The 24433-nt window shown below is 42.7% G+C and overlaps 2 protein-coding genes across 4 annotated transcripts; one reads left to right on the top strand and one right to left on the bottom strand.

Annotated features, from left to right (window-relative positions):
* Window positions 1–2476: 2476 nt before the first annotated feature.
* Window positions 2477–7642, bottom strand: vps33a (VPS33A core subunit of CORVET and HOPS complexes). Its single transcript, XM_040196082.2, has 13 exons — window positions 7432–7642; window positions 7075–7140; window positions 6804–6931; window positions 6511–6697; window positions 6229–6345; window positions 5952–6126; window positions 5603–5796; window positions 5141–5267; window positions 4795–4862; window positions 4467–4604; window positions 4160–4297; window positions 3902–4070; window positions 2477–3358 (listed from the first exon to the last, which is right to left on the bottom strand). Exons 1-13 carry the CDS (start codon window positions 7531–7533, stop codon window positions 3165–3167), a joined length of 1803 nt encoding a protein of 600 aa, XP_040052016.1. The 5' UTR covers window positions 7534–7642; the 3' UTR covers window positions 2477–3164.
* LOC120830995 (rabphilin-3A) lies at window positions 7640–24222 on the top strand. 3 transcript variants are annotated; one of them, XM_078086852.1, is made up of 19 exons: window positions 8809–8838; window positions 9583–9665; window positions 16343–16432; window positions 16550–16561; window positions 16726–16851; window positions 17053–17182; window positions 17363–17446; window positions 17534–17696; window positions 18789–18974; window positions 19100–19282; window positions 20331–20410; window positions 20546–20620; window positions 21029–21138; window positions 21242–21368; window positions 21460–21516; window positions 21632–21786; window positions 21872–21953; window positions 22077–22173; window positions 22265–24222. In XM_078086852.1, the coding sequence occupies exons 3-19, from the start codon at window positions 16365–16367 to the stop codon at window positions 22393–22395; spliced, it is 1866 nt and encodes a 621-aa protein (XP_077942978.1). In that variant the 5' UTR covers window positions 8809–8838; window positions 9583–9665; window positions 16343–16364; the 3' UTR covers window positions 22396–24222. The 3 variants fall into 3 exon arrangements, with proteins under 3 accessions (XP_077942979.1, XP_040052015.2, XP_077942978.1); XM_040196081.2 differs by lacking the exon at window positions 9583–9665 and having other exon boundaries at window positions 8614–8838; XM_078086853.1 differs by lacking the exons at window positions 9583–9665; window positions 16550–16561 and having other exon boundaries at window positions 7640–8838.
* The last annotated feature ends 211 nt before the right edge of the window (window positions 24223–24433 follow it).

Below are 24433 nucleotides of genomic sequence, written 5' to 3'. Positions count from 1 at the left end.
GAAAATGTTGATTCTAATGATAAATTCCTTATAAAGTCAAGACATACAATAAAGGATAATAGTTGAAAAGACACGTGTTTTCTTAAGATCCAAATAATTTACAGAAAAATGCGTACAAAATTGACCAAGGAATTGCAATATATTATATTATGAAATTAGCATGAAGGCCTTAAGACCTTCTGTGAACATGGGACTCGTCTGGGGATTCAGCTTTCCCAGACACGTAAGATCAAATCAGAGGGGACCAATCACCAATTTATTTAGGACAAATTAGACGATGGCTGACTTTGCCCCTGCTTATATTCCTTATTTTCATAACGATTTGCTGTAAAATTTGACATGTGCTTCCCAATGGAAAACAAACAAACACCATTGAATATTTTATAATTCAAGAATACACAATACCATTTTTGTATAGCACACTATTATACAAACACGTTTTATATAGCTTTGCTGTGGTTATTTGTGCATCTCAGCAGATATCACAGTTTCTAAATTACACTGTCGCTCTACATGCCTGCAAAACCCTGTTTGGAGTATTTCCCAAAAACTACACTGAAGCTGTGGGCACTACTGCAGAGGGTGAATGCAACAGGGAAACATCATCAACAACACTCCAGCTGATCCCTCCAGCTGTTGCTGTGTGATGTGGATACATTCATTTATGCAAACTGCCTACAGACAACAAAGCTCAGGGTGGTTTGCCTGGTCATCTTGTCCAAAAACAGCATTACTCGGCAACAGTCAGTTTGTTTCTACTTTCCCACCATAAAGTAAGTGGTCCACCTGGCAAGGAGCAAAGCACCAAACAGGACAGTGTAGCTGAAGAGAATAAATTTGAGGATTTCCTTGAACGTCCGGAGGAAGCGGATGAATAAGGGGTCCACATCCACATCCAAGTCCTCCAGCTGTGTCTTCTGCCTGCGACCGGGTTGAAGCAGGTGTCCCATGTTCTCACCTCGACCCATTCTGCAAACACACGCGTTTGTGAAATTTAAAATAAAATACAAGTGAATGAATCAAAAACTGTACTGTCCAACTGGCTTGTCCATTTGAAAGTTCATTAGAAAACATGTAGCACAAAGTAAGATCATATGAAAAAAGCATTTCAATTAAATAGGACAAAACACATTCAAAATACAGAAAACAGATGGCATATGTTCTTTACTAGTATATATTTAAGTTATACATACGTTTACATAGTTTAGTGCCTAATGTATTTTTCATTGTGTTCAAGTTTATTTATAACATGAGTGTAAATTGACTCGTTCCGGCCTTGAGGAGCTAAGGCGGCGGCATAGTCACAAGACCACTATTAATAATTTATCTGTAAATTGCACTTAGTGGGTTCTATATTGATCTTATTTTGTGGATTGGCACAAACAAAGCAGACTATTAAACATCAGAATTCATCAAGTGTTAGACTCTTTTTTTTTGCGGAACCTGAAATGTAGCTTGATGAGTAACATTGAATACTGTATATTTGTCGGACTACCGAAGTTGCAGCAAAGCTCATATGTTGACCGCGTTCTTTGCAAAATAACTAACATAATATTCATTAACATTATACTAATGAACAAGGTCATACGGTTAATACAATGTAGTCGGTTTCATTAAAAACTGTGTTGAAGTCTTGTCCTCTAAAACATACATGAATGAATGAAAAACAAGCTGAAGACCATTTATATCTAGGCGGAAATAAATAAGATAAAGTAAAACAAACTTTAACTCATCATACCTTGGTTTTGTTGAGGCGGGGACTGATTATAAAGTGGGCTCCTGTGCTTCCAGCCCTGAAGTCCAATGTTGGTGTGTTTTGCCTCGAGCGTCTGGAGCCCTTGTGGCAGAGGAGGAGCCAAAGGCAATAACTGATCACAGATCTCAATCCCCTGGGATTGATTTAATGGGAGTTTGAGTCTTCAGTGCACCTGCTCCTCACACAAAGGGATTGGAGTCTTCCTACGTTAAACAAAAATCTGACAATTAAGTATTTCAAATCCATTCAATCAAAGCAGCTTCCAAGTCCTTCGGGGGCCAATCAACATGGGGAAAACGAACATAGATTTACTCAAGAACAGTGAACACCAAAAACCCTCTGAGTGCTGTCAGCAGGTCTCCTCGTGTCCATAGTGTAAGGCACGGAGAAGGTATCGACTGAAACAGGGATCAAACACCCTCCCGTAGCACAGTTTCCTTCTACCGGAACACAGAGCAAATGGCCTCCTAATTCAATCAGTGCCCTGCACTGTCAAATCAGCGGCTGCCGTGGGCTGAGCTCTCCAGACAGCGCAGGGCCATTATCGGCTGATCGGAGGCCTGTTACTGCGCTAATTGCTCCTTCAGAGAGCCGGACCGCTGCTGACGGATACACTCCGCATCCCTGCCGTTCGTCTGCCATCCCTCATCACAATCAGCTGTCTGAAGATTATGTAGTAAACAATAAGCAAAATGGCCCCCGACGCGAATTGAAGATGAATTTCAGTTAGCAACGTCTTTATTTAACTACTATCAGCCAAACAAAAGCCACAAAGCGCTTCCTGCAAAATCCTTCAAATATTGAAGAAGTGCCCTTTTAATGATCGTATGCGTGACAGATGTTTTAAAGCAACAAAAATATTTTTAATCATACATACATATTTACAGCTGGTCCAAGGCAGAACAATGACCTCAGTCATGTAAACTTACCCAGAGGAGAAAAGGGATGCATTACAAACAGTAACAATAGACCAGCGGCATATTATATCGTCTGGGTACAAACTAAGGACAGGAGAGAGAATCTTTTTATTAGTGTGTCAACGTTGTGTTTGTGTCGTCCACACGCGTGAGGCTGCAGGTTCATGAAACACATTCTTCTTGCGGGACTTAACACTTTCCCACTGATCTGCAATTGGTGGTTAAAGAAGCGTAATAATAAGGACAAAAACATGGGACACGACAATACACTATTTTAAATATGAAATAAATCATCTATGCAAATTGTCTGTGCTCAAGGACACACCAGTAACACAGAGTACAGGAAGCTCCACAGGGCACCATTAAAGAGCTTGTTGTTGCTCAGACATCAATGAGACACCTGCAGTACACGGATATAGACATAAAAAACAGCTGTTTTTCCCGATCGATGGATGAGCCGTTTGATGTTGCCAGGTGTGCATGCAGGTGACTCAGGAGATCTGGGATTCAGGTCGGTCCATGAGGGATTTGATCCAAGTTGTACCATTCAGGAGTTTTGTGGTAGCTATGATATACTCCATCCCACTGTCTTCCATTTGAGAGAGAAAGCGAAGAGCGGCTATTTCTGCGTAAGACACTCCACCGAGGAAGAACACCAACGTCGTCCGATTCTCCCCCTGCTGACCTGTACGACGGCAAGAGGGGAAGCATGTCACGCAAACAAAAAAGGTGAAAGCCACAATAACGACTACTGAAAGCAAATGTTGACTATAAAAGCAGCAAGTTGTACATTTAGAAAACCCTTTTCAGACGTCACCCTCTCTCTAGATTACAGTCCTTTATTATTACCTTTTCAAATCCTTTGTGAGGCAACATGCAGAACCCGGTCAACTGTCTCGTGTCCAAACTTGCCTTTTTAGCAATTAGCACATGTCAAACAGAGTGTTTAATTAAAATAATTATTCACATCAATTCGACACCTACCACATCCAATATGCAAAGGAGGAAACAGAAGGAAAGCCCTGGTGGTCACTGACAAAGCCCGTCTTGCCCTTTATCTAAGCCTCCTCTTCCAACAGACACTAACGGCGTTGTCGGCTGTGCGCAATCAATCCGCTTGACTTCCGCGGAAACAAAGGCCGCGTCTTATCTACGCAGAGCAGGCCGGCGCCCGTTGATTTTTACTGTGTTCAGCGATCAGAGCGGGTTTGTTTGCACTGGTCCTTACGCTTCTTGTGAAGGCCGGCGGGCAGCTGCTGTCTCTCCTCAAAGTGCGGGCCCGGGAGCAGCTTCAGCACCTCCTCGATGCTCCGCCAGCCGGGGCGCGCCAGGACCTGGGTCAGTCGAACGCTCAGCGGGGCGTAGCCACTGTACACGTAGGAGATGTCGTTGGGATTCTGAGGAAATTAAAAACAAAAAAAGGTCCCCATTAAAAGTGCCCAGGTTTAATCCTCAGACTTCTTTCTTTGCTTATTAAATTGTGTACCTGTTCATTGGCGTCTTCCATCCACAGCTTGAGGGTTTTTCTTATAGTGGGGTAGTTATTCCGTGAGCTTGTTTGTAGCTTCAACAGACTGGCCTTCTCTAGGTTGTTCAGTGTCAGTATGTGTTCATAGCCGTAGGTCTGTAGCAATAAAAAGAAAATAAACGCACTATTAAAGAATTTTTAAATAATAAGGTGCAGTATGCTGCCTATCATCCACATTTCTTCTGTTGATGCAAAGTAAAATGTACATTCTTTGTACAAAGAAGACACCAACACCAAAAAACAATTGTTGTGTCTTGGACTTTACCTGGAGAATCTCCCTCTTATAGTATTCAAACACTTTCTGCTTGAGGCCGTTGTTGCAGACTGACTGCATACACATCAGACGCAGTATCTTTATCAGTGGATCCTTTTGGGCAATGCAGTCTTCTATGTACGTGTTCACCTATGAGAGTAACACAACACTCACTCATAGATAATGTATATAAATCAATTATCTTCTATATTGGGACTTGATCCAAAACCAACATGCGCAACAACAAATTTCCTAAATGTTGCTCAATCATGATAGATCTCTCTATTTTGGTGGGATAAATTAACTTTGTAAAAACAATATGCAGATAGATGAATAATACCTTGTCTGTGTCAACTCCAGTCATAAACTCCTGCTCCACTGTTAGATTTTCAAAGAAGGCCTCAGATGCTGAAACAAGAGACACAAGTTAGACTGACATAATAACCTCGGTTAGCTTCTTTCTAGTGTTATTCATGTCTCTTTTTCCCCACTGGGGATTGATGAAGTTTCTAATCTCAATGACTTAAAAGTCACAATAGTGTAAGAACAAATAAATTAAAATGATTGTGTAAAGGTTTATGGCTTAATTTTGTAATAAGTAAAATATGGTGTGAGAATGAGTCCAACGTGCAGAAAGAACAAAATATAAAGTAGTTTACGGGGAAAAGAGAGGGTTTATTTCTTACTGGTGATATCCTTGATCAGCTCAGCGATTGACGTGTGGTTGGCCAGTGAGCTCCGAGCTGCCTGCATGTGGGGCAACTGAGACACAAACTGCTTTATTTCTCCCACCGTTTTTGCATTGTGGCGCTCCTGAAAGACAAAAAGTAAATATCCCTTTACTTGCACAGCAAGCTATGGGAAACTGCAGCCCGGCGCTGTGGTGGTTAGCACTGTGACCCCACGGCATGAATGTCCCGAGTTCAGACCCAGCACCTTGCTAGATGGAGTCAGCATGATGTCTCCAGGTACTCTGGCTTATGACCTTTGTGCTAAAATACCATAAAGATTACAACCAGATCAGCTAAGATGACAGAAAGTGATCCAGTGTGGCTCCCTGGAAGCAACAGACATTTTAACAACATTTTCCTTTTAATTACTGTTATGAACATTACACTATAATCCTTTGAGACCGAGGCAAGACCAACCTCAAAGGCCGCTGAAATGATTTTGGCCTTCTTGCTGAGTGCTGCTCCTACAGCGTTGAAATTCTTGTCCCGTATTTCTGCGTAAAGTTCCTCCGCCGAGTTGAGCTGTAACTTCTTAGACTCTGTGGGTAAATCTTTACTCGCCTCACCTTGCTTCTTCTGCGCAAATTTCTCCGGAGGCAACTTCACATAACCTTTGAGTGGGAGCGAGTAACAACAAGGACAGGCGGTCAAAAATAAAAGCAGTGGACATTCAATAACCTGCACATGCAGACTTAAAATAATTATAAGAGTGTAGTCATATCAGACGTTCAGAGAAAGCGAGGTGCGTGCAAAGATTTATTCTGACCGTTGGTTATTCCATAGATCTCGTCAATTAGACCCTCGTAGGTGAGCTGCGTGGCCAGAGGGGTGAGCAGGTCAATATTACGGTCCAGGAGGAGCAGAGTATCGAACACCGGCAGGATCTGATTCTGACTGCCGGCAAACTCTCTCTTCATTCGCAGCATCATGTTGGCAACATGCTGAGAGCAAGAAGGGGATTTCTTTCTTAGACAAGCTCACTTACCGGGTTGATGATGCAATTAGCGGTCTAAAATTACAATTCCACTAAGCACGTTACTCACCCGAGCACAATCTCCTTTCCCATATATCTGGGGGATGGTGCCATAAAGCGCCTGCAAGGTCATGAGGCCTTTGGCTGTGTGGTAAAGACTTGTTTGGTCATTTTCTAAGTAGCATTCCTGAAAGAGAAAGGGAGAAAAACAGCGATTATGACAGTTACAAATCACAGCTATGCATCTGTATAAAGTGTGAAATTAAAACATTTACTGGGAACTCATAATACCGATAATATAAAAAGTTGATTTGTAATATAATCCTCTCGTTAATTAACACTTAAAACGCACCCTGAAAGCGCTCTCATACTCCATGGAGAGCAGGTCCCCGTCGTAGGGGATCAGGTCCAGGATGTACTCGTCAATGTTGACGAAGGAGGCCAGCACACCCTGCTCCTTCAGCCGCTGCTCACATAGCATGCTCCGGCGGGGCACAAACAAAATGTGGAAGTCTCGGGACGAATGCATCTTGTCCTCGCTGAAGTTGCACAATCCAGGACAAAACCGTTAAATGCTACGGTCATTGTAAAAATAAAAAATAAATAATCTGCGTGGCTTGAAGATGGGAGACATAAAGAACAGACCTGAAGACATTCTCAGCAATGATGTCCATGAGCTCCAGTCTTGGACGAACAAAGAAAATGATGTTTTTGACGTCGGCAGAGGGAAGCTTGCCACTCTTGAGGGTGAACATCTTTTCCACTTCATGTTCCTGAAAAACACAGCAATAAACTCACGGCACGTGTTTGGTTTACGATTAACAGAAACAAACAACGTTTGTCTGTGTCTTTTGACAGCTGGGACATTATCTGCGTTCATTTCACAGGAGAAAACCCGGGATCGGAAAGCACTTACCTTCAGCAGAGAGTACTGCGCTATCAATCCAAATGGTCCCGTCAGATATTCATCCCAAACGATCGCCTGCAGAGGAACGGGCACAATAGAAAGTCACGATTGGCTGGAAATACCCCGTATGCGGAAGTGTTACCGATGAATTCACTGTTAGCTACTTGTTCATAACTAAGCATTGCGCCGAATGCAAAACAAAAACGTTTTAAAGTACATTCACATTATTATTAGTTCTTAAAATAACCTGCATGAAAGTCGTGTCGCCCATTGACAGCTAAAATAGGCTGTCAATGGGCGAATGGGCCAACGGTGAGATCCGTGGATATGTAGCGTTGGCTGTTTTACGTGGTGCGTTTCAATTACCTTGCTTCCCGCACATTTATCCAAAAACTCTCGAAGTTCTTTACGTGCTGCTTCTCTCAAAATGTTTAAATTGACTCGCCCGTACGATAGGTGTGCCGCCATGTTTCTGCATCAGCGTCAACACAACAAATCAGGTGACTGCAGCGGGCGACATTCAACCACGTGGCCAAAGATGATACGACACCAAGACAGTTCACGCCACACACACGTCTCTTAATGGTCGATCAGAAATAACGGATGCTGGCCAACAGGTTAGCAATCCACTCCAATCTAGTAACGCTTGTATCTTGTTTGTCTTACGTTTGCGTATTTGTAGCTTGAGAGAAGGCAGTTTTGAGGAATATCTGCATCCAAATGCCTTAAACCACGTGCATCTGAGTAAAACTTTCCGCAATTTGGTTATTCTTAGTGAGATGCGAATACAAAAGTAGGATGGATGCAACCTCTTGCTTCGTCTCTAGTCTTTTTCTGTTTGTAGGTGCGGCCAACATGCACTGTAACTGCTAAAAATTCCTATTATATGTAGGCTATGTATATCTAACAAATATGCTTGTGAGCGGGGTTTCCCACTATGTGTGCTGAATGCACCTATGTTGCACGGGAATATATATTAAGTGAAATAGGTCCACATCATCCTGTCTTCGGTGCAATGATCAGTCAATGCAATAGATGGCGTAATCTCTGCACAGTACGAATCAAAGTGCCGAGTCTCCCTTATAATTCAGACACTGAGGTTAGAACATCAGCGATTGCATTTGAAAACGTAATAGTTGCACCTGGAAAAAAAGCCAGAGATCTTTCATGATGGCGAGGAAACAAAACGATATTTAGTGCAAGGAAAGATAACGAATAAACACAAATTAAATGGGAATTTGACGCTAGTTAAATTAAATCAAAACCCATTCAAATTCAAACCCTAGTTAACTTTGAACAACCGTATCATTCTGTGTAGGTTAAAATGCCATGAAGCGCAGTAACAAATCACCAGAGCCTATGGGCGTACATAATCTAATAGAAAATGACTCAATAAGGCAGCGTGGATGATGAGACAAATGTAGACACCATGCGCTTTATAAAGAGACAATCGGATCAGGTGATGGCTGCCCACTTAAGCATCAGTGTTATCACTTCACATCCAGGGGTTTCCTTGCCTGGGTACCAAGGGCTTTCCATCCTCCACGCAGGATAGAATACGGGTTCCCACGCATTGTGGTGATCCACGGTGCCTCGGGCAACAGACTACTACTCCAGGAAGAAAAAAGAAAAAACACGGGTTTTGGTGACAGGCACCATCCGCAATGACTGACTCTGTGGTCGCAATCAGGCGCTGCACAGATATTTAGTCCGCATCATTCACTGACAGCTGCCGGGGAGAGAGGAGAGAGAAAAGCAGGGCTGGATTCTCAGGTAGGCTGGATGATCTCCTTCGAGGATTTTTTTCCAAACATTATTGGATTCTTGACATGAAATCTTTTTGGCGTTATTGCGTTTGATCGTTTTGACGTTTGGTTAGTAGAATTCTCATTTAGAAGTTAAAATGAATGCAGCATTTTTCTCACAAGAGGGAGAAGCTTGAAATTATTTTTTACAAGGGAACACATTTTATTGCCTGTATTTATTCATTTGATGGGATGCCTTTATGAGCCTGTTACTTCCTCAATCATTTGAATAGAAAGGGAAGATTTGCCTGCAGTGCAACTCAGTGTGCATTAATCTGCTGTAGTTAACCTATAAGAGGTACACATGATTATTAATTATTATTAACATTTGATCGATTGCTTTGTTTTAGGGAAAACATGTCTTACTAAAACATTGCTCTGCAGTGGAATTCTATTGTCTTGTTTTTTCAAATGATTGCATTGATTTACTACAGCATGTTTTAATGTTGTGATGTATTAGTCTATTGACAAATGTCCGATTAATATAACTCTTGGTGTAGCTCAATAGGCTTTTCTAAATCCCTTTTAAGATGAATTAAAACAATACTTTTTGCTGGCTGCACTCTTAAAACACGCTGCTTCCTTGTTGTAGACGTGACATGAGAAAACAGAGTGAGTAAATCATGGAAATGTGGGAGATTGTGTGGCTGCAGTCCCTGGGCGTTGCTGCATGATTTTTAGGAGTGTGCATTGGGGCTTTATGTGTCTGCAGATTAAGAGGAAATCACCAGTGATTCCTCTAAATGCTGATGTGGGCTGGGCAGCTCTCTCAACTCCAGCTGTGCCACAGGACAGGTGATTCAGTCGCATACTTGTTGTGATGTTATCTCACCCTGCTTATTACACATAGTGGATCGGAGCGCCCAGCGTTGCTTTCTGGTGTCAATATCGAAGGACAGAAAGAATAAGCTGTGAAAACGCCTCTCAGTTGCTTCCACCATCTCCAACTCCTCCTATAGACCTGAAGCATGGGGATTAGATGGGGGAGGGGAGAAAAGACTGAATGAACGGTAGAAATCTGCAGCTGCCTCCTCTCACATGAGCAACCACAGTAGTGATTGGACGACACCCTTGTGCTGGTACCTCTCTCTCTGGGTATTGTTCAGTGTCTGCCCACTGTTTCTCTGTCTAGAGAAAGACTGGAATTGGTCAAGAGAGAAAAGTACATGGGTATTAAGGGAAAAAAAGATGGAGGAATGAAGTAAGTGCGCTGCACGCTAACTGCATAATTTAAAGCTGAAGGATACAAAGCGACTGTACCCGTAATGCCCTGTCTTCAGCTTGTCTTCCTTTCTAAACATTCTGTATTCTCAACCATCCAAGCAAACATGCTTCCTTTTCGAAGAATTGTCACCATGTTTATTGATACGAGAGATGAGCCACTGTCACTACCATTGCAACAATGACTCGTTCTGCTGCATGGGCTTTGAAATTTGGCACAGGTTCTGTATTGTCTACTACAAACAGATAGACTGGTGCACACATACACACACACACACACACACACACACACACACACACACACACATCTTTTAATCATTCTGATTCTCATCTTCTGATCTTGCCGTTACCATGGCCACAGTTTGTAAAGGTGCATGACTCTATGTTCCTCTCTGCTCTTTACGATGCATTTTCAGAGCTTAGGAACGAAATCACATTTTCTTCTACAACTATGTGATGGTTTCTGTGCCTTACTTTTGAACATATTTTTGAGTCTGTTCTACCTGACAGATTATACCGAGACCGAGCTTCAGAAGGGAGTGGCTTCATCCTCAAATTCTAATCCGAGCTGTGAATGTGGTGAATCGATTCTCATCCACTGCTCAAAGAGAATCGATTAACCATTTTCTCTAAAACAGGTGATTGCATGCATCTAAACACTGTGGCATATTGGAAAAGACAGCTGTAATTAATTTGGCCTTTTAGTAAAGTTCCCTCAAGAGAAAGTTAAATATCCAAAACAGATTCGGGATGTGGCACAATCTACAAATAACCCTGATCAGAATCCTGTACGTAGCTGCTCCATGCTACTGGCCCAGAGGCTCAGGTTGAAGTCTATATAAACTTTGCATTTCAAGTCACATAGCCCAGCTTCCCGACAGTGTTTTTTTGCCTCAGAAGCTGGGCCAAAGCCGATTTTTTGTGTTGCATTGTTTTTGGGCTAGAACAAGCTCTCATTTGCCAACAGAGATTTGCTAAAAGCACCCAAGGGGCATTGTACCTGCTAGTTTACTGTTGGGAAAATAGTGCGGGTCAGATATCCAGCAGCTGAACCGTGCCAGAGCTTCAAAGCAGGGCAACAAAGAGGCAGTTTAACGGCCGTCACAATGAGGGATTCATAGGAGATCTGATGGGGAAGGAACCATATCTCTACTGACCACCAGATGCAGATACAGAGGGATAGTGTGATTATAGTGTCCCTATCTGGTTGTGCTCGTTTCCCCTGAGATAAGATGGGAGGAAATGTAAGTGGAAATACTGGCTAATCAGCAGGCAGATCTCAAAAAGTCCCACGTCTCACTGGGACAAACTCTTTGCCGCATCGCTCGTGCTTTCCTTCCATGTGCTACCAAGAGGCGTGGACCAAAGGACTATTTTCCCAGTTAAATTTGAGGAAGAGTACTAATGACTTAGAGGATACATATTGCTAATTCAGTGAGTTGATTTAAGAATGAAAGAAAAAACGCCCGCCGCCACTGCCCCCCACCCCCCCCCACATGGTTGAGGTCTGATAGGGCCAACAGCGATGGAGCAGGATAACAGGTCGCCAGCTTGTTAGTCCCTGGATGGTCTTTCCTGTTTGTTCTACTGCGATGCGGGACCTGGAGACATGCCTGGCAAGTGTGTGTGTTAGTGAAACGGTACAACACTTGAGCATTTGTGGGGTGGGGGGGAAGCCTTCACAGGTGGTTCCACAGATGGTCCCTGTCAACGCCACTGTCTGACTGAAAACATGAACCATTTGTCACTGACACAGACCGTAAAGACCAACAAACACCCTCACTGTTTCCTAAAATACAGTGGAATGTCTTGAGTTCTTTGATTCTTCTTTCCTCTATCAAAATCTCCTCAGTTTTATACACAGTGGCTTCTATATTCCCAAGTACAAAAAGCGCACACTAATGCATCAAAGATGGGACTTACAGAGAAAAGCGATGGTGGGTCAGAGTTTTAAATAATTAAGAAATGCTGAGTGATGTCTTCCTCCTGCAGTGGAGGGCTTCTTGGTGCAGTGCTTTACAATCCTGTCCAGGCCTCAGTGTGTTGCGGTGTTGGCAACTCACACTCCCCTTATGGGGGATGGATGCAATTGTGCCATGCAACTGGGAGTGGGTGGCTACCTCGTGTTTATCTGCTCCTTCCCATCTTGTTTGCCCATACATCCTGCATGCCTGCTGTGTTAGCAGGAGACACCAGCAACTGAATACATGCTGAGAAGACCTACTTGTCTTACAGTGGTGGTGCCAGTTATAAGCCTGTCTGTGAAAACAAACATTAGACATTAGAGCCACCAGTCGACGTGTCACCACATAATGTGAAGGAGGAGCTGGTTGTTCTTTAATAATGACACAGCCAGCATGTGAGTCAAGGTATTATCAAGGAGTTCACAGTTTAGGGAAGGTCTGTAGACGACTCATGTGTCAACAATATGCATAGCAGTACATTTACAATATTTACTGGCTTTAATTTAAATGTTTGCATTTTGGCATTCATTATTAATCATAAAAAACACTAAAACCATGAAAATATGTTGCTTTCACAGTTAAGATGGTATGATTTCCAATTATGTCAATTTTGATTAAATATTGCCATCCCTCTGTCCCATAGATTTAGATGTGACTGGTGATTGGCTCCTATATAAGTTTGTATTTACGGATGTGACTAAAGAAGGGATTTGAAAAGTCTTCCCCGATTAGGCATAATGTCCCAAATCACCACAGGATTTGAGTTGAAACTGTGAATCGGCCAAGATTCTCCAGTCTGAGGATCTCAGCCCATGTTCTGTTTTATAAGACTTAAAACAATCTGAGTTACAGCCAGAGCAGATGGTAAAGGAAGAAAAATCAGGATGAAATGAAATATGTTGTTTTCCCTCTTTTCTCTAACGTGGTTCTTCAGATTTATTTTGCAGTTATAATATTTAAAGTGAAAATGTGTGTACGTCAGCGTTTTTAATAGTAATAAGAGAGGAAGACACAGTATCACAAATAACAAACATCTATTTTTTTGTTTGTGAAGCCTTTGGTTTAGAAGTGTTTCATAACATAGTACATTGTGAATATTAAGACAAAATATGTGTGATAAAAGCTGAGTTTTTTGCAGCACTGTGAAAAATTGTGTATGGTTTGAAAGAAGATTGGGCTTTTAGTAGGAAAATGCAGGGCGCGAGCTGATGAAACATTAATGGTCCCAGTAACATGAAAAAATCATGCAGGTTTTCGCCAGGTTTATTAGATCATCGGAGGGTGGATACGCTATGCTGACATCAACTCTGACATCTACTTAGAATGAGCACCTTGGAAAAAGGTTTTGTAGGAAAGCGCTGATGTAAGATTGCAATGGTCAACAATAGGCGGCCTTGGTGGATGATTGGGTGTTGGCTCCAGAAAAGCTTTAGGGCGACCTCCGATCTCCATGAGTGTGTTGTAGCCCCTGGCACGGAACGATGAATGGAGGCCGGATGAAGGATAAATTAAAGTGAAGCCAATTATGGGACTTTGCATTGATCTCTTATTCTCATTAACCCATTTAAAAAATGTGCTTCTTGGAGGATGGCAAGGGAATTGTTGCCCTGGAATTGAAGTGCAGTACCATGTTGTGTTCCAATGTCAGTATCTTCAATACATTGAAAAATAGGACACAAAAGAGGGTTTGAAAAAACATGATAGATTTATTACAAACTACAGGTGTTTTCAACAAAGTAATAAATGCTTTCAGGGCGGCATTTTACTACCGAAGCCTTGTTTTTACGCCTAGTTTGTTGCTGCTCTCGGAACAGAGGATCCATGTTGGCTCAATCCATCAATGTCCTGCTGCCTCTTTGTCAGTCACGCTGCTTTCCTTAGCTCCTGTTGCCATAAGCGATTAACAAAATCTTGAAAATGGACAGGCTGTACACCATGACAAAGTGCTTCTATTCAGGTCTACTCCTTTTTCTAATCATGAGTTCTGCAGTCATGAGTCATACACCTGCCATCAAAAGTCACATAACAACATTTTCCTGTGCGTAAGTCTAATTACCGACCCTAAGCATTCACTTAAAGTATCCAAGGAGAATGCATGTCTGCGTTTCTAAAGATGGATGTAACATTGGTGTGCTCTGGGAGCTGTGTATGCACACATTTCTGAAGATGTACGGGTGTAGATTTGTATCAACTACATCCTCCTAAAAAATAGCAACACTCAGTCTGACATTTGGGTCGAGATGGTCCGTTATAATTGACATCAGATACTTTTTAAAATATGTCATTAAACCCCTTTCCGACTGGACGGTAAGTGAAACCAAGCCTTTCCTTTGGTTGGAAGAATATAAACCTAAACCGAAGACTCCTCATGAAAAACGTGCGGCTGCAATCCGTCAGACTAGCTCCTGCATGCTAATTGGACTGTCACCTGGGCAGAAAGAGTCCACCTCTGTGATGCAGTAACATAGTCTGAGTCAGTCACTACCAAGCCCGGTGCCTGTCTGCCCCCTCCCATCTGTCTCTCCCCATCCACCTCGACAGGACAATTCTGTTGGACAAAAGTGGGATAATTCATTTTGGGAAGTGAAGGAGGGCCACGCTTGAGAGCCCTGGTGAATATGATATATGCTGTACAGTCCGAGCCATGTCTGAACCGTCAGGCTGCTGCTGAGAGGCGGAAAAATGACAAATGCTCCCCGCAGATTGCGTTGCCACCGTTGGCTGGATGCAGCAGCATCAGAGGGAAAAGAACACACCCAGAGAGTCTATTGATAGCACAGCAAATTTGCTGTTTTTCTTTGATTCCTGCAAGCAGTGCAGCAACAGATTAGATCTCAAAAGGTATGCACCACGGCGTTACGCAGCATAATACGAGCAGCTGAATGAGGGAGAGGGCGGTGCACCCCTCCCTTTAGCTCCCTCTCCACTTTCTCCAAGCTTCTGTAGTGCTGTAAAAAGCCGAGAACTAGTGAAATGTATTGATTTTACTTTCAGCCTTATCATTCTGTATGCCTCTTATTCTGCGCCATCATAACTCGTGTGCTGCTCCAGAGAGGCTTTTATATCTTCCCGTTGCTGCCTTTTGCTGCTGGTACTTTCCCTCAGGACCGACGCGGCTCCATCCCCCAGCGTATGCTGCTGCAGCGTCACTCCACGAAGTACCACACTTAGGGCTTCAAGACCATCGCACAGGGGCCCCTCAAACACACATAAACAAACACACACACACACACACACACACACACACACTAAGTAGGCCCCAATGTCAATCTCATAATCCAAAGAAAGCTTCAACTGTGAACAATCATAAATGCTGGAGACGAGGACTCATAGTCATCCTTGTTGGTACAAACTTAGCTCCTCCTCCTATTCCTGTGGCATTATAGAGCGACTCCTGCTATGTTACATTACATTGCATGTCATTTAGCTGACGCTTTTATCCAAAGAGACTTACATTGCATTTTGCATTCATTGCATTCATACATGGAATCATCCGTTTCTTTGATATGTATGGAGTCACAAACTGGCAGGAGTTACACCACCAACTTCAGTGTAATTTCAATCAGGTCACTAAAGCAAAGGACAGTTTACTTTGTTCCCTTTGCAATACTCTCACAATGCAACGCTAACCCTGACAGCTATTTCTTTGCAATTTAGTCCTGTGTCCATTACTTGTTTGAATATGTCTGTGGAAAGAAATTGATTAAAGAGGCTTGGCAGGAGGAGATTTTACTGATTGGGCTGTAAATTTGTTACCAGGAAATGTGTTGTCATAGTCATTGGTATATAATGTTTTGTTGATATTTCAGGCTTATATTCAAAAAGAGCAAGTTTATAAAGGGAGGATTATTACTCTTCAGGATACTTTAAATAATTACATTCTCTTGTTATTTAATTGTTTGGCTTATGATGGCCACCAGCGTGAGGTCATCATTAGCTGCCTTGTATTTAGCCCCACATCACTGCGTGGCAATTTAAGGAAGTGTATCTGGTCACTCGCCAATTCCCGGTCAGCACTGTTATGGATTACAAATTTGCACGCAATATCCTCTTTGATGGGAGAGCAGCCCATGGTGGCAGTGAGGTCAGGGCTGTATAAGCAGGAGATGGAGAGGAATACAGGATTGCAAAAAAGTGTGGACTCAACACAAATAACTTGGACGCAAGTCAATCTTGATTAAAAAACAAAACAAATTAAGAGCTCCTACACTAAGGTCAGGAAAAGCTGCCAACTTTGGGTCACTATCGTTTCATGCTGAATTCCTCTCTGTCTTTGTGTCTGTCCAGCTGCAGCCTTTGGTAGTGCAGCATGACGGACACGGTGGTGAGCAGCAGTTCGGATCGCTGGCAGTCCAACGACAGGACCAAGCACGCCGGGTAAGCATGATTGTCGAAACCTTTCCACCCTGTCGACCATCCCGATATGTCCACTGACCCTCAATGTACTCTCCTTTGTTTAACCTGCATTCTTCTGATGTGTGACCTTTGACACAGTGACAAAGAGCAGTAAGTATAGAACTCCACCTCCTTTATCTGCCTCACATGTATCTGATACATAACTGTAATTCAATAAGTTAATGCTGCGTGTATGGAAATGTAAGATTGGTATTCATTTATTAAAATCGCCTGAACAGGCACAACCTCAACTGGAGAATATGTTTGTCTGATAGGGGGAACTGGACAATGCAGCCAGGTCCCGGCCCTGCTCCAGACCTAACAGATGAAGAGAAAGAGATCATAAACAATGTGATTGCACGTGCCGAGAAAATGGAGGCCATGGAGCAAGAACGAATTGGGTGAGAGATCGTAAAACATGCAGCGGTTTCCCCAAAGTGCAAGTGTACAAACAAGAATGGCCTGTTGAGTCCTGGGACATGCATATGCATATATATATATATATATATATATATATATATATATATATATATATATATATACTGTATACACCAGAGATGATACAGGTGACATTGAAATGCTTTTGCCCTTTGGTGTCGCAGGCGCTTGATTAATCGCCTGGACGACATGAAGAAGACCGTGTGTGGGGACGGACAGTCCCGCTGCTTGCTGTGTGGGGAGCAGTTTGGGTCACCAGGTGTTAGCTCAGTGGTGTGCGAGGACTGCAAAAAGGTAGCTAATGAGTCAGCAAACTATCACGAGCAAAACCCAAAAAGAAGTGCTTCCTCGCTGCATATGATACGAGCCTTGACCCCTCATAGACCCGGAACACAATAGGTTATTCTCTATGAGCTGACTATTTGTAAAAGCATTGTAAATAGCGAGCAATCTTTCTTTTCTCCTGTCGAATAGAACATGTGTACAAAGTGTGGTACACAGTGTGGCAGTCGGCCACGTGCTGTGTGGCTATGCAAGATCTGCAGAGAACAGCGAGAGGTTTGTGATTTACACCAGTAAACAAATGAAATAGTTCAAAGGTCTGTTGGAAAGTCTGTAACATGCATATATTTATTTATTTCTCAGGTGTGGAAGAGGTCTGGTGCCTGGTTCTTCAAAGGTTTTCCCAAACAGTTCTTGCCGTCGCCGATGCCATTAACTAAAACAACGGAGGGAGGAGCCAAGGAGGCGGCAAAGGCAAAAGAGCCCCGAGCCCCTGAGCCCAGGAAGACAGTGATCCAACCCACAGGTACATCTGCCACTTCAGCCTGCAAATCTTGTCAGTCATTCTGAATGTTGACAAAAGGGAACATGCAGATCCTTGTAACCATCAGTCGGTCCGTCTCCTGACTGTGCAACAAGTTCCAGTGTTCGGTGTCTAGAAATCTTTTTTTTAAAAGGCCACTCTCTTCAAGGTTTTTCTGAGATTTCAGTAGCTCAAACTGACATTAAAATATTTTTCACGTTTTTGAATATGTCAATAAAATAAACACAACAGCTATTGTTCATATTTTTGTCCATTTTACACAACAAGATATATTAAGAAGGGGATAAACCCTTATTTTTGGCCGACTGAAAATATTGTATTTTATTTTAGGGTTCTAACAAAGAAATCTATTGACTTCAAGTAGAGGGAGTCCCAGGAGAAACAATGCCACCTTTTCTGAGATGTATGACTCATTCCTGCAGCATAATCTTTATGTTATTTTCTCTCTTCATTCAACAGGTCCACCTAGTATTGGCTATTAGCCATTTAAGCTATTTGTTTCTTTACAACATGCATAATTTTGGGAGACCCATCATGCAGTCAAGTCTGTATACTACTCCCAATGCTAGCAAATGGCATTTTTCAAAGCGACACCTCTTCAGTCCCGTCAGATCAGCATCTGCACACAAGCCTTCGCGCAACCCGCATCTCACTGCTTCTTTCAGACCTTTTATCTGCTCCCCAAATTTGGCAGTACCGCCCACTGATGCAGAAGAGAGGGATGAAGAGCTCAATTAAGCTGTCGGAAGGTGCATGCTGTGACATGGGAAGAGCCTCCAGGTGGTGCTGGCATGATGGGTCACATCATTTCACACTTTCAATGTGGTTACCTGAGCAATGGGATTCCTCCATAAGAGCAGACAAGCAGGCCACTCTATAAAGCTTCTGCGTGTACAGTAGCTTGTTGTAGTGTATGTAGGTCAATGTCTTTGTGCTGCAACATTAAAAGTACCCAGAGAGACTAAGGAGTACAGATTCCACTGCAGTAGGAGCCTGACTGGGTGTGATTATGCACATCTCCCCCATGTGTATTGTGTGGGTTTCCTGTATAATGCTATTCATTCTTATTTTTAGCACCAGAGCCACAGGGCCGTGGTGGTTACCCACCTGTGGCCCCAAAACCATCAGTTGCACGCATGGCCACGGGTGGGGCCGGCCCTGAAGAGGCGGGGCAGGGCAGCCCAGTGGCGATTAAGAAGATGATTCCAACCCAGAGCTCCAGACCCCCGTCTGCCGCATCAGCCACCGTGGCCCAGCAGGGTGAGAGAGCGGCTATAGGACACAATCTTTTGCTCTCGTCCTCACAAAGAGTCCCATTAACCACATATACTGCATCCCAAGCGTCGGTGTTTTTTTCAGTCACAGATGATTGAATTTGGGTGTAGGTCCGGCGGCAGGAGATGGAGGTGCATACTCCACTGCTGCTGGTGCTCCGGAGCAGAGAATGCCTCCTCCAGCGAGAGAGGACAGGAGGCAGCCCGCTGCCCACGGCGCTCCTCCCGCCCGACAGCAACCTCCCCCAGCAGAGGAGGAGGAGGAGGCCAACGACTACGACTCGGATGAAGCCAGTGAGTACACCACCTGTGTACTCTTTTCATTGAGTTACTGTAGCAATGTGCGTCTCGTTAAATTTCATCTCGTGCAGTGAGTGATTTTTTTCTATTAGGTTAAGGTAAGGGAAGGCTCTTTTCCATGCAGCATTAGGTGTTGATGAGTGTAGAGTGCATTTCTGTTGCCTTGAGGGGATACCGCGCCGATTCTTGAATTGAAGTCCCCTGGTAATGATTAATATTTATAAATTGCTCAGTAATCTTAGTATACAGGATGTATCATTCTGGCATTGTAGAGCTGGGTAGAACATGAACAATGATAAGCATTGCATGCTTTAGAGGCATGATGATCAATATCCAAGGAACTAAACCAGAGCATGGTGTGAACCACTAAATCAAAAGTTTTTTTTCATATACTCCATATTCCATTTTAAGGATAGTAATGGTGCCATGGCATTCGTGTTCTGCGCCTGCAGCGTCAGACGGCCTTTATTCTCTCTCAGGGGGATTGAGTTTCAATTTATTTTATTGAGGTCTGGGAATGTGGATCTGTGCAAATGATTTAAGACACAACAGGGCGAACGGGATATGGATTACCCTTGTGTAGGGAGTCACGTGTGTAACGTATAGCCAATCATTTATATACATGTATGCTATCACTAGATAAAAATGGTGATTTTCTCTTGTTTGTATGGTTGTAGTCTCTTGGTTTTGGTAGATCTTAATGTCCCTGGAGCATCACGTTGAGGGTGAATCTCAGCCCAGAAAAGTTAATAGTTATGTAACAGAAAATAATGACTATAATATGACATTTGATCATTTTGTCCCAAACAGCTATGCAAAGCCATGAAACTCCTCCAAAGAAAGTCTGAGTGGGCAGCATTTTTTCTTACCCAGATTCTTATTTTTTGAATGTTTTCCTTTTGAGACTTGAACGTTTACTCAAGTTATTTTATATTAGATGTCCCTGCTTTGTAATTATATTTTGTGCTGTTTGTGCTGATATAATCCCAGACTTGCAGCATCTCCGCAGTCTACTGTAACGACTTTCCGTGGTCTCTTTCAGCAACTCTGGGCTCTTTAGAATTCAGTCTGCTCTATGAACAGGAAAACAACAGCCTCCATTGTAGTATTCTCAAGGCAAAGGTAACACTATTCTCGCACAAAAAGACAAACACAATCAAGTGGTTTCGGTTAAAAGGCTCCTGAATGGCACTTTAGTTTAATTGCTCTCTGCTGTTCATGATGATGTGATGGAAATGGCGTTCGATTTCTCCTCAGGGACTGAAGCCCATGGACTCAAATGGACTTGCAGATCCTTATGTCAAACTTCATCTGTTGCCCGGGGCCAGTAAGGTAAAAGACGCACCTTTCCTTCCCTAGGCTTTCACTTCCCTTTAAATATGTATTACCTCATTATCCAGCTAAGCGAAATAAATGAAGGGTGGTGGCTTTGGACTCCCGTTGGTTTGATGACAGCTCATTCTGCCAGCTCAAGCCTGACATCTTGTGGTCTGAATTGACAAAAACACAAACTTAGCATGTGGATGATGTCTAATGAACTAATTTGGGAACATGGTAAATAACTTAAAATATTGAGTAAAGGTACATTTTTGTGTGTAGTGTGATAATAGTGTCCGAATGGCACACACACCCTTTGGTGGGAAGCAGCACCATGTAGATTCTTTCTGTAGCCAAAAGTACAGATGTGGGAGATCGAGATCTTTCCATTACCGTGTCTTGATCTGGGCCTCCATTTAACAGTCCAACAAGCTGCGCACAAAGACCTTGAGAAACACTCGCAACCCTGCGTGGAATGAGACGCTCACCTACCACGGTCTGACAGATGACGACATGCAGCGTAAGACCCTCAGGTGAACACTACCCCTGTGATGGTTTCAAACATACTGTGCCCTTAGTTGTCTATTTCAAAAGGTGCGAGGGGTCTGCATGATTTGGATTCTCTCTTGATTCCAGGCTGTCCGTCTGTGACGAAGACAAATTCGGGCATAATGAGTTTATTGGGGAGACGCGAGTGGCGCTGAAGAAGCTGAAGTTGAACCAGAAGAAGAACTTCAACGTGTGTCTGGAGAGAGTTATCCCTGTGAGTGAACCTCAATTGCATTCAAACAATGCTTTGTTCTTCTTGTCGGGGTCGCTTATCGACCTGCTGAAATCTCGTTGCACCCTCGCAGACAAAGAGAACTGCAACAGCCGGGGGAGCCCGAGGGATCGCTCTCTACGAAGACGAGGCAACGTTTTTTTAAATTATTTCCATGCATGCCTGAACATGACAAATTCCTGCAGAGAATTTTTGCAAAGACTTATTACGCGTCGTTCTGAAATATCTTCTGTCCTCTGTCTTAGCCGGGGAAAGAAGGCGGAGAGGTTGAGGAGCGCGGCCGGATCCTGATCTCCCTCATGTACAGCACCCAGCAGAATCGCCTCCTCGTGGGTGTTGTACGCTGTGTCCACCTGGCTGCCATGGACGCTAATGGCTACTCTGACCCATATGTCAAAATGTAGGTGGAGCAGAAATAGATTTAGACTCCGGGTGTATAACTCGGGAAATTGCATGAATTAATTATATCCAATTTTTTTTTTCAGATGTCTGAAACCTGACATGGGGAAGAAGGCCAAGTGCAAAACACAGATCAAGAAGAGGACTTTAAACCCAGAGTTTAACGAGGTTTGTAAGTTCAGAGTGAAGGGGTTTTCAACAAATAAGCTGTAAAAATGGGTTTATATTAACAGCAACCCAAGTGTTGAAAATATTGATAAGTGGCTTGAAAATGTCTTGATCAAATTTCAGGAATTCGGCTATGAGATTAAACACAGTGAACTGGCCAAGAAGAGTTTAGCTATCTCTGTGTGGGACTACGATATTGGGAAATCCAACGACTACATTGGTAAATATAAATATTGCTTTGATGAATTGAAAGTACAATTGCCGCCTGCTCACCAACACCTGCCTCTCGCTCCTCACTTCCTCCCTGACAGGTGGCTGTCAGCTGGGTATCACTGCCAAAGGAGAGAGGCTGAAGCACTGGTATGAGTGTCTGAAGAACAAGGACAAGAGGATTGAGCGCTGGCACACTTTGTATAATGAGAATCCCGTTACCAGTGATTAACCATTTGCCCCCACACAAATGCAGCATGAGTTAAAAACCTCCCTACTTGGTTTGCATTCATCTCTTCGTGCACCTTTTATTGTGTTATCTAGTCTCTCACTACCTGGCCATCACTAAGGCTTACTCAACTCCCTTCCCCGCGACGTAGAACACTCTTCTTTCAACAATTTCTCTGCCTGCGCTGTGACTTATTCTGCCTCTGGGACAAATCAAGGCGTACATGAATTATAGATTTCACTAATATAATTAAGACATATGTGAACAAACAGCTGCACAAGGACCATCATGCCTGTGAGTGATGTCATATGCTGAACTTGACAGATTGCTAAAGAAAATGAATTGCACTGGCACGGAACTAGAAAAGCAATATGTTATGGCATCCGAGGTTTGAAATCATTAATGAAGTTGATTGGCCACAAAAGTGAATCAGCCTGTGAAGGAATTCATTTTTGCGATGTTTGAACTGTATGCATGCCAAGCCACAGACATGAGAAAACACGGAGCTGCGCCATCCGATATTCAACTGTGCCCACTGTCCTGGACATATTGTATATTTCCACAAAGAAACGTTTACATACAGATACATTGCTCAGGTTAGGCTAGACATCTAATGTAGACAGATGCTTCATAAGTCAGAGACCATGAGCTAGACAAATCTTACAGCTACTGTTTATTTGTGATTTCAAATTATAGCACACCTAGATTAATATTAAGATTTTTCATGTATAGTTAATCAAGTTGTGAATACTGATTTGTGAGTTTAACTGTGTTATTAGAGAAAAAATTAACAAAAATATTTGTTTTTTTCAGTTCTTAGTTATAATGAGAATTGGCAGGAACAAGGATTTTCCTCTTGCTCCCTTAACTTTTGTGAAGCTCGTGGTTCACTCAGAGGTTCACCTCAGAGGTTTTGTACTGTAGTGTTTACACTGAATGCACACGGTTCAATTTGGCTGCTCCACTTAACAAGGACAGAAGGGGGAACAGGTTATGTCATATGTGCAGCTCTACTTGCATGCACCTGACTTTGGCGTGTCCGGGCAGTCCAATTTTACCGCAACGCGCACAGCGGGGCCCTTTCCCCCTCTGGCACACCCAATCATTAAAGGCTTTAGTATGTGTTTGTTCACTAATCACAGCAAACCAAGGAAAGCACATCTTACAAGGTGGAATGACCTCAATTTATACAGCTGTTTGCAAGTTATTCCAAATATGTCAAAATAAAGATTATAAAGAGGAAATCTAAAAAAAACTATGCATGAAAGGTCTTGTGGTTCGAGATATATATACTTTGTGAGAAATGAATGCTATTGTATTTCCATCAATGTTTACACTTCTTTCCCATAACATTCTTGTTGATACTCTATGTACAAGAGGCCATATTCTGCATGGTAACTATGGTGTAATCTGAATAAACTGGTCTGATAGCATCCCCAGCAAAGACTGATAATCAACTGAGCAAATCACAAGACTTTATCCAACTGTATCAGTAGCAGATATTGAAAAAGGTGTTGTCAATTGAATTACTGTACAGAAGCATTCTAGCCTTAACAGTGTCTTGTTTTCTTTGCAAAGCCCTTCATGTAGCCGTGATTCAAACACCCACCCGTAGCATCACACACTATCCAAGGTTATATACTAAGCGCCAGGCTTAACCCGTTGGTGTCTTCTACTTGATTCTGCTAGTTCAGTGGAATTTCTTGGTTTATCACTGTATTTCTACATAGATAGTGCATGCACTGGAAAATATGTATGTTTGCAAATAACTTTGCATGTAAAGATTTTGCAAAACATTTACACAGATCAATAAAATATAATGAAAAGTGACAAGCCTCCTTTGCGGACTTATCAGAGTAAAGTTATGACGAGAGAAGACCATTAAGGAGATTAAAGCTGCATATAATGAATTTCACTAGTAAGTCAGATTATTGTGATTAAATAAAGGCAGCAATTGAAATGTCAATTGATAGATAAATAGATAATACCACATTTAGCCATAAATTCTTCTTCCAGAATTATTCTTTATTTTTCCACCTTT

This window comes from Gasterosteus aculeatus, chromosome 13 (assembly GCF_964276395.1).
Source record: "Gasterosteus aculeatus chromosome 13, fGasAcu3.hap1.1, whole genome shotgun sequence".
NCBI classification, from domain to species: domain Eukaryota; kingdom Metazoa; phylum Chordata; class Actinopteri; order Perciformes; family Gasterosteidae; genus Gasterosteus; species Gasterosteus aculeatus.
This window is presented reverse-complemented; position numbering and strand designations above follow the sequence as displayed.